Genomic DNA, 13,503 nt, shown 5'->3' on the forward strand with positions numbered 1-13,503 from the left:
ATCAATTCAATAAAAGACAGCTGGAGAGGAGCTGGATGACATATTTTCCTTTTGAAAGCAGGGCGTGGTCAGGTCGCTTCTCCCGCCTTCTGAATAAAGAGAGGTTACATTGTTGGAGAGAGCAGGAGACCCAGGCTCCTGTCCCAGCGCTGTCTCCGCCTCCTGTGTGATCATGGCAAATCTTTTTCCCTTCTGGGTCTTTGTATTCTCTCTTGAATCAGGAGGGGTTGGACTATACAGTCACTAAGCTGTATCTCCCTTATTCAACATATGTCAGAGAACGGGCCTTGGAGGGAAATAAGACATAGAACTATGATACAGAATAAGGGCTTGGATTTCTGGAAAGAGTTGGCAAGGAAGCTAAGGCCCAAGGCTGAGGTATATGCCTTCGGAATCCTTATCTATTAAAAAAAAAAGTGAGTGTTGAGTGTGTGTGTAATTTTGGCTGACTAACCCAACTGCTATTCCCACCCCCTTGCCTGCCTCCACTATGGAGTCTGGAAAAGCTGGAGTTGCTTTCTCAGCATCCCTTGCAGATAGATATGGCCAGGGTCAGCATGTTCTGGTCAATGAGATATAAGGGACAGTCCACTGGAAGCCTCGAAATGTCTTTCCTTCACTGAGAAAAGAAGAGGGCCACTCAAGAAAAAGTCATTTTGCTGCTGCTCTTCCCTCCCACTTCTGGTCACGAACGAGCATGTGATGTCTGGATGTGTGGCTGGCATATGTAACCATGGGTGACAAAGATAAAGACAAAAAGCCAATGTTATCATGGCATGTTAGAAAAATGAAAAGAGATTGAGTCCTTAATGAAAGCCTTGAGCAGCCTAGATCACCTATTTCTGGGACTCAAAAAGCGGTTTACACATCTTTGCTACTCAGTGTGGTCTGTGGAGCAGCAATACAGTCATCACCTGGGAGCTCCTTAGAAAGGAAGACTCTCAGATCCCACCCCCGACCTACTGAAGCAGAATCTGCATTTTAAAAAGATGCCCAGCTGGGGTGCCGAGGCTCACCCCTGTAATCCCAGCTACTCTGGAGGCTTAGGTGAGAGGATCACTTGAGCCCAGGAGTCTGAGTCAAGACCAGGCTGGGCAACATAGTGAGAAGAGACCCTGTATCAAAAAAAAAAAAAAAATGCCCAGGGTTTTGAGTGCACGTTAGTTTCAGGAGCACTGGTTTATAGCCTCATTAATTAGGTTCTATTACAAGCAACTGAAGCATTCCTAACAGCTATTATGTACATCCTAGGTATATGCATATATATATGCATATACATGTATATATACATACATAAATATGCATACATATAGAATATGTATTAGTATGTGAATATATAATTGTATATATTATTTGTATGTGAATAGGAAAATCCTGGAAGGTCATAGCCAGGCTATGGGAATGGGTACCTAGGTGAGACAAAGTCTGGGGTGATTTCTTCTTTTCTTTTTTTCTTTAGAATTTTATTCTAACACAACATGATTGTGAATCTTAAATAATTCTATAGTTTGGAAAATATTTTTAAAGCTATGAATATGCATCCCTTGGATAATTGACGCGGAAGAAGCGAGGCTTACCCGCTCTCCTCCCGGTCCAGCAGGGCGTGGTAGGATGCCACATCCTTCTGCAGCTGGCACTTGCGGGCCAGCAGATGCGCGCGCTCCTGCTGCTGCTGCTCAGCTTCAGCGCGGATCTCGCTGAGCTCCGCCTCCAGCCGGCCGACCACAGCACCCAGGTTCTGCAGCTCCATGTCATGCCAATGCTTGGCATCGTGCAAGGTGTTCTCCAGGCCTCGTTTCTACAAAAGAGCGAACTTGGTCCAAACGGGCCCTAGAAGAGGGAGGTGTGCAGAGCAGTGGCAGGGGCTGGTGGTAGCCTGCACTATTCCCCCACTCCATGGCAGGGACTTTGCCAGCTATGGACACTGATGGGGGTTATTCTTAGCGGCTCCGTGGGAAAAATAAGGAATCCCATTCAGGTCAGACTGTGGATTAGTCTGATGGAATGATCTTTTTGGTGGGAGACAGGGAAAGGGAGGGAGAAGAGGGAGGGGAGTGTGAGGAGAGAGAGGAGGGGGGCAAGAGGGAGAGGCATTGAGAGAGACAAATGAGAGGCAGCTTGTAGGTGTTTCTTCAAAGAAATCTTGTTCTCTGGGGCTTTTTCTTGTGATTTCTTCACTCCCTGGGGGACCCCTTCTGCCTCTGCTGCTGAAACCCCATCCGTCATTTGGCTGGAACACCACTCCTCCAGCATTCTTTCCCAGATCGCTGTGTTAGAATGAATATCTCTGGTGTTTTCCCCTTTGGTGTTTTAGTAGCACATTTTTGCCCATCCCTTTTCCTCTGCCATCCCTTCACTGTGGGTTTCCCAGTGCCCACCCTGAGCGCACTTTTTTTCTGAGCAGTGTATCCTGGGTCTGTGTTGGTCTCCATCATACTCCTGATTTTAACAGTCACCTCCAGGCCACATCCTGCGTTGGCAATCCCACCATACATCTTTCCTTCAGTAGCTGTGGACCTGCTACTGAACTTCTTACTGGAAATATATACTCAGACCTCACATCAAGGTGTCCAAAATGGAGCCACTGGCTGCCTCCTGAACCTCTGGCCCCTCCTATTCTAAGCTTCAACTGGTGAACCCATGTGAGCTAGAAACTGGGGAAAGATGTGTTCCTGCTTTCCTTCCTTTCCTTCCTTCCAAATGCAATCATCACGGCCTCCTGTATATTCTGAATCCTGCTTCTTGTATCGCTTGAGAAGTTTTCACACTCTCCAGCCACCATGGCCTGGGATTGGAAGCTTGTCACCTCTCACCTGTGGTACCCTCAGTGGCCTCTTAGCTCATCTCCCCACCTCTAGTTCCTCCCCTTCCTGAGTTCCCCATACAAGTAGCCATGGTGCTCTGTCCAAAGCCCAAATCTGGGCCTGTATCTCCTCTGCTTAAGCTCCACTGATGGCTCCCCAGGGTCCCTGATATGGCACACACAACTGGCCCAGTATCTTTCCATCTTCATTCCCCACCCTACAGCAGCGTCAACACTTCCAGTCTTGGAGTTTAATGGGTCTGTGTTGTTTCCTCCACCTACACCATGCTCCTCCATTCATTCTAGCATCCTCACCTGACTTAATCCTACACATCCCCAAGTCCACACTCAGAAGTCACCTGCCCCAGGAAGCCTTCCTTGAAACTCCTCTGCCTCTACCTTCACCAAGCTGGGTTAGGAGACCCTCTGTATTTCCATGGCTCCCCAAGCACATACATGCTCTTAAACTTATCGCAGTGGACTTATGAGCACGTCTCTTCCACCAGATGGTGAGTCTTGGAAACCAAGTCTCTGTAGTCCCAGCACACAAGTCAGGGCCTGGCACAGAATAGGTTCTTGGTAAATGTAGGTTGCCCTGGATGATACCACTTGTATTATGGTTGCACTTATTGCCCTACCTGTGTCTCCACATTAGACTGGAAACTTCCTTCTTCTCATCTTCCCATGTACTACGTCCTGAAAGCTACAGAGCTGTTCAATAAATCCCTTTAAAAAACTATCTGTGTTTAACATTTTCTAATAGTTTTAGTTATGGTTGACCTATAATTTAGCATCTGGCTTTTTAGTATGACACACAAAAAACAAATAACTTTCGAAATTGGATTGAATTGAATTTTAATTAAACAAGATTCTGTACCCTGCCCTCCAGAAGGAGATTTTTTATACCCTTAACGACCACTGTGGATGAAATAGGAAATTCTTTGTCATGACACTGTCTTGAATCATGACTGCTATTAGCAGGGAGCACCATATTACCTTATTTAAATCTTCTTAATTCCAAAGGATATGAGAATGTTGAGTCAGCTTCTCATCTATCTGAGGCATATTTATAAGGGGCAAAATAGATTACTAGAAAAGAAATCTAGATCAGTATCTGGTCTAGGGTTATTATTTCACTAATGGAATCTGAAAACCTTTCTATAGCAGTGAGGATACAGAAATGGCCACCTTGACTTGGAGCATCATTTGTTCCAACCTCGCTGGGTTTTCTCTCTTTGTTTATACATGAAAGTACTTCACTTGTGGCTAGCTGTTGTCGACATTGGATTTGCAACATCTGTGATTTGGGAATATTCTTCACAGAATCATGTTGGATCATCTGTCTACAGTTTTTGCTCCATCTTCTAGATGAGTTCTTCATGTGGCCTAAGGTTTTTCTTTGGTGACTTAGGACCCACTGCCAAAAAGGCATTCATGGGAACCCCAGCCAAAGCTCTATGTGTCTTCCATCCCACCCTTAAAGTCCAAATCCAGCTTCTCCACCTAAGTCCCTGACATTCTGGCAGAAAGAGAGGATGCCTGGTTCTCCCAGAGATGCTTGAGCTTGAGTGACTATGATCAGGTTACTGATGCAGGCAGTATGCTAGCTCACTCAGCCACACAGACAGTACCAGCAAACAAACTGAAACCACAGAAGCACACTTATTCTGCCAATTTCTCCAGAGATTTAAAGGGACTTTCTTGAATTGCAAAGCCCTCCAGAAAGTAAGATAGTGACTTTATGTAACTTCATACCTTGAATTCCATTCCTGATTTAAGTTCAGCAGGCCTCAAGCACCATTATTTGTGCCTACCTTCCAATGCAAATAGTGCCTTATTGGCAAAGGGGACCAAAGGTCTTGCCAGCTCGGTTGTCTGAAGCTTATATAAGCTGCGGGGTCCTTGTAAGTGCACAGGTTGCATTGACAGAGAATAATGGGGATGGCTGGATGAACTTTCTGTGTTTAAAAACTGTATGAGAGTTTGTTACCTATTTTGTCCCCATCTGTGCTCCTCACCTTGGCTGAAAGGCCTTGTGACCAGAATGATAATGTACCAGAACCAGCAGGGAACAGAGGCAGCCTGTTCTGGGCCATGGGCATAACCAGAATGCCAATACTCTGAAGTTTTCTGGTTGAGGGTGTAAATTCTTTTTCCATTTTTTTCCCCAATAGTTAGGACAGTGGGTTTAAGTGAGGTGACCAGGTGGCTGGTGGTGCCAACTTGGAGTTAGTATACTAGTAGTCATTATAGCAATTTTATGATAGTTAATAACAGATGGCATTTATTGACTGCTAACTAAGCACCAGGCACTGTGCTAAGGGCTTGACATACACTATCTGATTAATCATTTCATTGACGTTATGAGGTAAACTCTATTATGATCCTAAGGTGGATCACACTTCCACCGGCAGCTACAATGATCTTCACTCCACAATCACTTTCTCAATGTGACCTTGCCATTGTCCCATCAAGAGGTTGAGTTAATTTCTCTCCCTGTTGAATCTAGGATAGTCTTGTGACTGCTTTGACCACTAGAATGTGGTATAAGGGATGTTCAGAGACTTTCAAGCCCCAGTGTGAAGAGGCCTGGTAGCTTCTGTGCTCACTCAGGTGCCATATCAGGAGTTTGAGTATGTCAGGCTGTCATGATATGAGGAGGTCCAAGCTAGCCACACGGAGCGGTCACAGGGAGGGAGAAAAAGAGATGCATAATTGAGTCACCAGACATGTTAAGTGAGGAAGCCATTTTTGGGTGTTGCTGCCCTAGCAGAGACCACATGAGACAGAGAAGAGTTATCCCTGCTGAACTCTGCCCAAATCACAGAATGAGAGAACAAATGATTCTCTGTTGTCTTAAGCCACTTAAGACAGTAACTAGATATAACAGCCAAAACAGAGCCTCACTTTATAAGTGGGAGAATGCAAGCTCTGCTCATATACAGAGCTAGTGAGTGAGTAGAGCATCCACCATGAAGTCTGTATCCTGACTCCCACAGCAGGGGTGATCTCTCCCACCTGCCACCTCCTCATGTTTATGTCAGCTCCTCCACTGAAGCTGCATTAACTCCTTGGAGGCCAGGACCATATCTAATTAGCTTTATGTCCCCAAAGTACTTGGTACAGTTTCAGGAACATAGCAAGTTCTCAAAGTAATGCTAACAGTAAGAAGAGTGTGCTCATGTGCATCCACACATTGGATCCTCCTAGAAACATTGAGAAGTGGGCTGGACTGTGGCTGCCATACCCATTTTGCAGAAGAGGAAACTGTGGTTCAGGGATTTGTTTATCCAAGGGATAAATGGAGGAACTGAGCCCTTCTGACTCTATTACTCTTCATTTTCCTTCCCTCAGATCCCCCGATCCTTTTCTTATACATGCTTGTACTGACCTACATCCTATCATGCACTTCATTGACTTCAGACCATTTCAGCTGCACAAGGATTACATGGACAACCCTTTGATCTGCACCAACAAAGCTGTAGTTAGAACAGTGCAAATGGCCTCCTGGAGGGGATGTCTAAGAAGAGCTGTGTTTAACACCCAAATAGAACTTCCATCCATCCCAGAGATCAGAGGGTGGACTGCTTCATTATTAATACATTTTATTGATTATTTTAATCAATAATAATTAGTAATGAAAGAGACATGCTTGCAAATCACAGTGAGTCTGAGCGCTTACTAGATGTCTCAGGTTGGGTTCTCCAGAAGCAGAGCCTGAGATGGGGATCCTGGAACTCGTAAATCATTAAGGAGTAATCTCAAGACAAGGGGGAGTGAGGAAGGCAGGATAGGGCAGAGGAGGGCACTAAGCCAGAATGTGGTCTCTGGAATCTGGCCACAACCTGGTCCCATGGAGAGCTCTACAGCATGCAGCTAGCTTCACTTTGAAAGAAGAGGGCTGGGCTTTTGAAGCCCCTCTCAGTCACTGGCCGAGGACTGGGAGCCAGGGCCTAATCTTCTGGGCCAGGTGTCCTCAGTGTGGGTAAGGGCAGGTCTCAGGAGCAATGATGGGGCAGCTGAAAAGGGGCAGCTGCAGATGTTAGCAGCCAACATTCACAGCAGCAGCCTGGTAAGAGATATTTCCATGCGGCACTACAGTGTCTATTGCACCTGCTGTGATTCAGTACCTGATGATCCTTGGGAGTCAGAAGATGTTTCAGGCCTCAAAACTCATATGCTGTGAGATGGGAATCCCTTGCAAACTGTGATCCATAATACTGGAATTTGACAGTAGAGAGTTAAAATTCGCATAGGGATGCCAGGTCTTTCCTTGGCCCACTTACCAGGGCACGTAAGGATTCTGTCTCAGCCTGGAGGCTCTGGACTTGGCACGAAGTGTTGTGTAACTCCACCCTGAGGGCAGCTGCCAGCTTCTCCTCCTGGGTCTGGGACATGTGGGTCACCTCCGCCTGTTGCTGTGGAGAGTCAGGTCTCAGTATGAGCAGAGATGATCAGGAGCTGAGCCTATCCTTCCTTTCCAGCCTTTCTAATCACCACTCACTGCCTCTAACCAGAGGAAACACAACTGTCACATGGAAACATCTGTTTGTTTGTTTGTTTTTTTTTTTTTTCTGAGATGGAGATCTTCCTCTATAACCCAGGCTGGAGTACAGTGGTGTGATCTCAACTCACTGCAACCTCCGCTTCCTGGTTCAAATGATTCTCCTGCCTCAGCCTCCCCAGTATCTGGGATTACAGGTGCCTGCCACCATGCCTGGCTATTTTTTTTTTTTTTGAGATGGAGTTTTGCTCTTGTTGCTCAGGCTGGAGTGCAATGGTGCAATCTTGGCTCACCGCAACCTCCGCCTCCTGGTTCAAATTATTCTCCTGACTCAGCCTTCCGAGTAGCCGGGATTACCAGCATGTGCCACCATGCCCAGTAAATTTTGTAATTTTAGTAGAGACGGAGTTTCTCCATGTTGGTCAGGCTGGTCTCGAACTCCTGACCTCAGGTGATCCACCCGCCTTGGCCTCCCAAAGTGCTGGGGTTACAGGTATGAGCCACCGCACCTGGCAGGAAGCTCTGTGTTTTTAACCTTTTCCCCAGAGCATGATGGACAGGGTCTGATCCCGCCCCATATATTCAGGGGAGCAGGTCATTGTTACTCCTCTTTTCTGGGGAAAAGATGAACAATGAGAGATCATCCCCATTTTCTTCAATGCAGTCTGATGGAATGTCTCCTAGCCAAGAATGTAGGAGGGGAAAAACTGTGCTTTCCTAGGTTACAGCTTTCTGGAATTACCATTTGTACCACATACAAATATTTATTTATAGAATAATCCAAAGATAGTCCAATCTAATGGACTGACTAAGAAACCCCAACTCAAGGCTGGGTGCAGTGGTTCATGCCTGTAATCCCAGCACTTTTGGAGGCTGAGGTGGGTGGATTACCTAAGGTCAGAAGTTCAAGACCAGTCTGACTAACGTGGTGAAAACCTGTCTCTACTAAAAATACAAAAATTAGCCAGGAGTGGTGGCATGCGCCTGTAGTCCCAGCTACCCAGGAGGCTGAGACAGGAGAATTCTTGAACCCAGGAGGCAGAGGTTGCAGCGAGCTGAGATTGTGCCACTGCACTCCAGCCTGGGTGATAGAGTGAGACTCCATCTCAAACACACACACACACACACACACACACACACACACAAACCCCAAGTCAAGAAGCTTGTAGCTCAGTAGTAGCACCTCCAATTCTTACAGTCTGAAGCTTTTACAGAGTCCAAAGAATGACCATTAAAGGCTTTGGAGCAGCTGAAGGAGAACAGAAGCCTAGGGCCCAGCTCTGGTTAGCCAATGGCTTGTGTCCCTAGGCCATCATTCAGCCTCTCAAAGTCTCCATTTCTGCCCGTGAAACATAGACAATAATGAATGGAGAATGATACTCGTAATCATATAATGACTCCTTCCTGTGGATTAAGCATGCTGAAACCTTTAGAACCTCAAAAGCATGAAAACACTGGCTGTATATATTTTCTATATGTAAAAAGTAATAGTAGCCAACAAATAACTTTTGTTATTTAATAAATAACAAAATGATAATAGTTAAATGCTACTATGAATAGTTAAATATTTAGTAACAGTTAAATGGTAATAATTAAATACTATTACTAATAACTAGTATGCATTAGGCACTTGTTCTTTGCCAAGCATCATGTTAACAGTTTTATTTTTTTATTTTTATTTTTTTTTTTGAGACGGAGTTTCACTCATGTTACCCAGGCTGGAGTGCAATGGCGCGATCTCGGCTCACTGCAACCTCCGCCTCCTGGGTTCAAGCAATTCTCCTGCCTCAGCCTCCTGAGTAGCTGGGATTACAGGCACGCACCACCATGCCCAGCTAATTTTTTGTATTTTTAACAGAGACGGGGTTTCACCGTGTTGACCAGGATGGTCTCGATCTCTTGACCTCGTGATCCACCCGCCTCGGCCTCCCAAAGTGCTGGGATTACAGGCTTGAGCCACCGTGCCCGGCCATGTTAACAGTTTTAATCCATTATCTCATTTAATCTTTACAATCCTATGAAGGAGGGGCCAATATTATCCTCATAGCAAACGGAGGCACAGGAAGATTGAGTTATTTGCTCAAGATCATATGGCCAGTGAGGGACAGAAACAGGATTCAAGCCCAGTAGCAGACCCAGAAATGTGCTCTCAACTAGTATTTAATGCTGTCACCTCTACCAATCTATCAATTTAAGATCCCTAAAAGTGGACGTAACTTCTCCCAAACTCAGGTGGATCATTTCGAAATATACTCCTTACCTTCCAAGTTCTTATGATCAGTACCCCAGTTTTTCCCCCCTCTTTGGGATTGGAGTCCTGGCCAGATGGACTGTGTAGGTGGGTAGGAGGCAGGAGGTGGGGCATCCTGGAAGGCACGTGGAGTCAGGCACTGTAGCTACAGAGGGTGGCCGGGAGCAGCAGTGAGCTAGAACTGGCTCCTAACAGCTCACAGGAGCTGATTTTTAAATTTTCAGGAATTTTGTAAGCTGACTGCTAAAATGTAGCCATCATTAGAAATTAAATTATATTGTTACAGTTAGCTGTAGTAATATAGGTAGCTAATAGGTAACTAGTCAGACATGAACAGGGCAGGAGAGGCATGCCCCACAACCAAGAATGTCAGGCGAGCATCAGATGATGGTCAGGCGGTTGTTAACTGTCTCTCTAAAATAACTGGTCACAGCTGACAGGGAAAACCAGTCTCCCTAAAGACAGAAAAAGCCTGAAACTGGTGATCAGCAGCTTCCGATAGCTCAGGAGCTGGTCAAGTGAACTCAAGCATGCACACTAAGGGGCAAAATGGCAGAGTTAAAGTGGTATGTGACCTCCTAGGGACGTTCAACTGGGAAGGGCAGGATGCCTCTAATGAGCATGCGTACAATTCCAGTAAGCACACTGCTCATGCTCCAGCAGGGCACCAGGCATGCGGACCGCCCACCCCAAGGGAGGAAGGAGGGGAGAGGGATCCCAGAAGCATGCCAACATATAACACCCCAAGTCAAAAGGTCAAACTGCTCCCTTGTCTTTCAAGTTGCCTGACTGGCCCTCTTCCAAGTGTATTTCCTTCCTTTTGTTTCTGCTCTAGCGTTTTTAAATACACTTTCACTCCTGCTCTAAAACTTGCTTCAATCTCTTCTGCTTTATGCCCCTCAGTAGAATTCTTTCTTCTGAGGAGGCAAGAATTGAGGTTGCTACAGACCCCTACAGATTTGCCACTGGTAACCAATAATGTGACTTTCTGCTCAATCAGAAATTAGTAATCAAGCATTTTTGTAGTCTGATTTTGTGATACTATTGTTGATGATAGAATTATGAAAAATGGTTGGTCAATTTTCCAAGAAATAAGTCATACTGAAGTTATAGGTGTAATTGAAATAGCAAAGTATTTTGTCTTAAATTTGTGTTATTTCAAAAATAATACACATAAATTCAACAGAAATTGTTACATTACTCTTAAGCAGTACTGTGAATTTGATTGGCACATATATACATATACATACATTTTCCCCGGAAAGCATTTATGAAACATTTGCCATCACTCCCTGGGGAAGAGCCAGGGAAGGCATGGAGGACAAGTTTCAAAGCCTTGGTGGGGAGGACTAGTGTAAAGCTGCTGGCCAAGGCTATAGCCACAGTCCCTTGTGTGATTTGTCCCCTCTCCACCCAGTGAGTGGCTTCTGTGTTACTTACTGGTCTCCAGGCCAAAACACCATGTCTTAATTTCGTTAGCAAAGATACTGTATCTAAGCGTTTCTCAAATGTTCTTGGACCACCGACATGGTTTTTCACACCATCTTAATAGTCATTCATGCTATTTTTATTTAAACCAATTCACTCTGTCTTTACAAATAAATGTGTTTAAAATGGAAACCATAGGTTAGTCATCTGTAAACTGTAGGTTAGTCATCTGTAAACTGTAGGTTAGTTTAACATGGAAACCGTAGGTTAGCCATCTGTAAACTGTAGGTTAGTAACATGGAAACTGTAGGTTGAATGCATCAGCATCACCTGAGCATCTTGTCAAAAGGCTTTCATGCAGGAGATCCTGAGTGCGGCTCAGAAAGCTGCACTCCCAGGTGACCCGTGGTCCGTGGAAGCAAAGTTCTAGATCACTACAGAAGCTAATAAAACAGTATCCCTTGTAGTGGATAGAAGATAACTAAAAAATTAATAAAGTTATAACAAACCACTATTATTAAATTCCAGCTACCATTGCCAGCCAAGCTGCCAAGTCCTGAGGCCTGCTTTCTCTTCGTGGAAAGGGGAGATTAACAAATACAGTAGACATATTAAAAACCTTCCAGCACCCAGCAAAGGCTTTCTTCTAGTTTAAGATTGAAAGAGAAAAAGAAAGTAATTTGATCACTACAAGTTTCAGTGTCACTGTGTTCCGTCTCAAATCATCTTACCACAAGAGATACTTCCCACTGAATTGCCTAAAGTAACCGTTACTAAAAGTAACTCACCTAAAAGTACTATGCATTTTTATCCAATGGCTTTTTAGATTTATGCTTTCTGGTTATTGTAATTCTATTTCTGTTTCCATTTCAATCCAGTGTCTCCAGATTTCTTCTCATAGTAGGTGTGTGATCTAGTCCCTGCGGATAGGAAGATAGGACTGTGTTTTGTCGCCCAGTGCAGGTGTGTGATGAAATTCAAATGTGCTGATCCCTAGGCTTTTAAACTGCGCAGGAGCTGAGCTGCCCATGTTTGTACTCCAGCTGCGTAGGAGTGCAGTTACTTCTGGGACAGGAGAGCACATCAGCATTTTGAAACATAATAAAGATTTTCCAATTTCAAAAATTTCAAATTCATTTAGCATGTTGTTGCACATGAAGGATGTAAGAGGAGAAAAACAGTGTGTTCTGATTAAGTCATAATTAAGTATTTGAGGGCCTGACTGTTGAAGATACAAATGAGGACTGGGAAAGAGGAAAAGAACCACCTCCAAATCCAAGCCTGACCCACTTTGGTGATTCGCATGGCCATTTCTAAAAACACCCTTGGCAATGACCCAGAACTGAGAGAATTGCTACCTTGCAGTATGAGGGGAAGGTGAGTGTTTAGGAGGAGGGAGAGTGTGGAGAGAGAGTGATGATACTTCCTGGTCTTTGAAATTGTGAGTGCATTCTCAGCAGATCATGTATCAGGATAAGCTGTCTGCCTCATGTGTCTTCTGCCTTTTGCTGAGCAGTTGCTGTGCAGGTTTGAGCAAGTCACTTGAGCTCTCTGGTTTTTGCAACTGGTCATCAACATGAGCATTGTTCTACCACAGAATACAGCTACCTGCCTTGGCTCTTCAGCACTTTTCAGGTTTCATGAGATCATGCTAATCTCGTGGTCTTGTTCACAGTCATGGAGAAAGGTAAGCGATGGTCCCATGGGAACACAGTGGTTCCCTATCTTGTTTCATAGAAGAACCCCACAAGGAGGGCACAGACCCTTGGTTTGAAAAGCTTCCAACGGAAGTCTGGCATAACTTTTAGCCCCTCAGGACAAAGGCTTCTCCAACCTCACATTCCACGAGATGTCACTTATTTATTCTTAATAACTAAAATAAACCCTCTGGGCATAGTGGCTCATATCTGTATTCCAAGCACTTTAGGAGGCCAAAGCAGGAGGATCGCTTGAGACCAGTAGTTCAAGACCAGCCTGGGCAACATAGCGAGACCCCGTTTCTACAAAAAACTCTTTTTTAAAAAGCCCAATCAAGGTCCCCCCATTCATGTGGTCTGTCCAGTTCAAACTAGCAGTTTAGAGTGTTGATTCTGGAGTCAGAATGTATAATTTGAATCCCAGCTCTGCCACTTTCTCCGTGTGTGATTTTGGGCACACTACCTAACCTCCCTGTGCTTCAGTTTCCTCCTCTATAAAATGATAAATCATAATATCTATCTCATGTTAGGAAGATTAAATGATAACATACCTGTTGGGTGTTTAGAACCCTTGGTGGGTGCTTCATAAAAGCCTGGCTGGCTCTGCTTTTGTATCATATTTCACTCTGCCTTGTAGAAGAGTAGCCTTTCTACCCATTTCTTTTTTTTTTTTTTGAGACAGAGTCTTGCTCTGTTGCCCAGGCTGGAGTGCAGTGCCACAATCTTGGCTCACTGCAACCCCCACCTCCTTGGTTCGAGAAATTCTCCTGCCTCAGCCTCTCGAGTAGCTGGGACCACAGGCATGTGCCACCATGGCTGG

At 44.9% G+C, this 13,503-nt stretch overlaps 1 protein-coding gene across 1 annotated transcript in view; it reads right to left on the minus strand.

Annotated features, from left to right (window-relative positions):
* Positions 1 to 13,503, minus strand: part of BFSP2 (beaded filament structural protein 2) — a 64,434-nt gene that overhangs the window by 683 nt on the left and 50,248 nt on the right. The window contains exons 5-6 of the mRNA XM_032266405.1: positions 7,090 to 7,221; positions 1,578 to 1,798 (exon numbers count right to left, since the gene is read on the minus strand). Coding sequence (XP_032122296.1) covers positions 1,578 to 1,798; positions 7,090 to 7,221 — 353 coding nt within the window. The remainder of the gene's footprint in view (positions 1 to 1,577; positions 1,799 to 7,089; positions 7,222 to 13,503) is intronic.

Source organism: Sapajus apella, unplaced genomic scaffold (genome assembly GCF_009761245.1).
Source record: "Sapajus apella isolate SASKATOON/1434 unplaced genomic scaffold, GSC_monkey_1.0 scaffold4, whole genome shotgun sequence".
Taxonomy (NCBI): domain Eukaryota; kingdom Metazoa; phylum Chordata; class Mammalia; order Primates; family Cebidae; genus Sapajus; species Sapajus apella.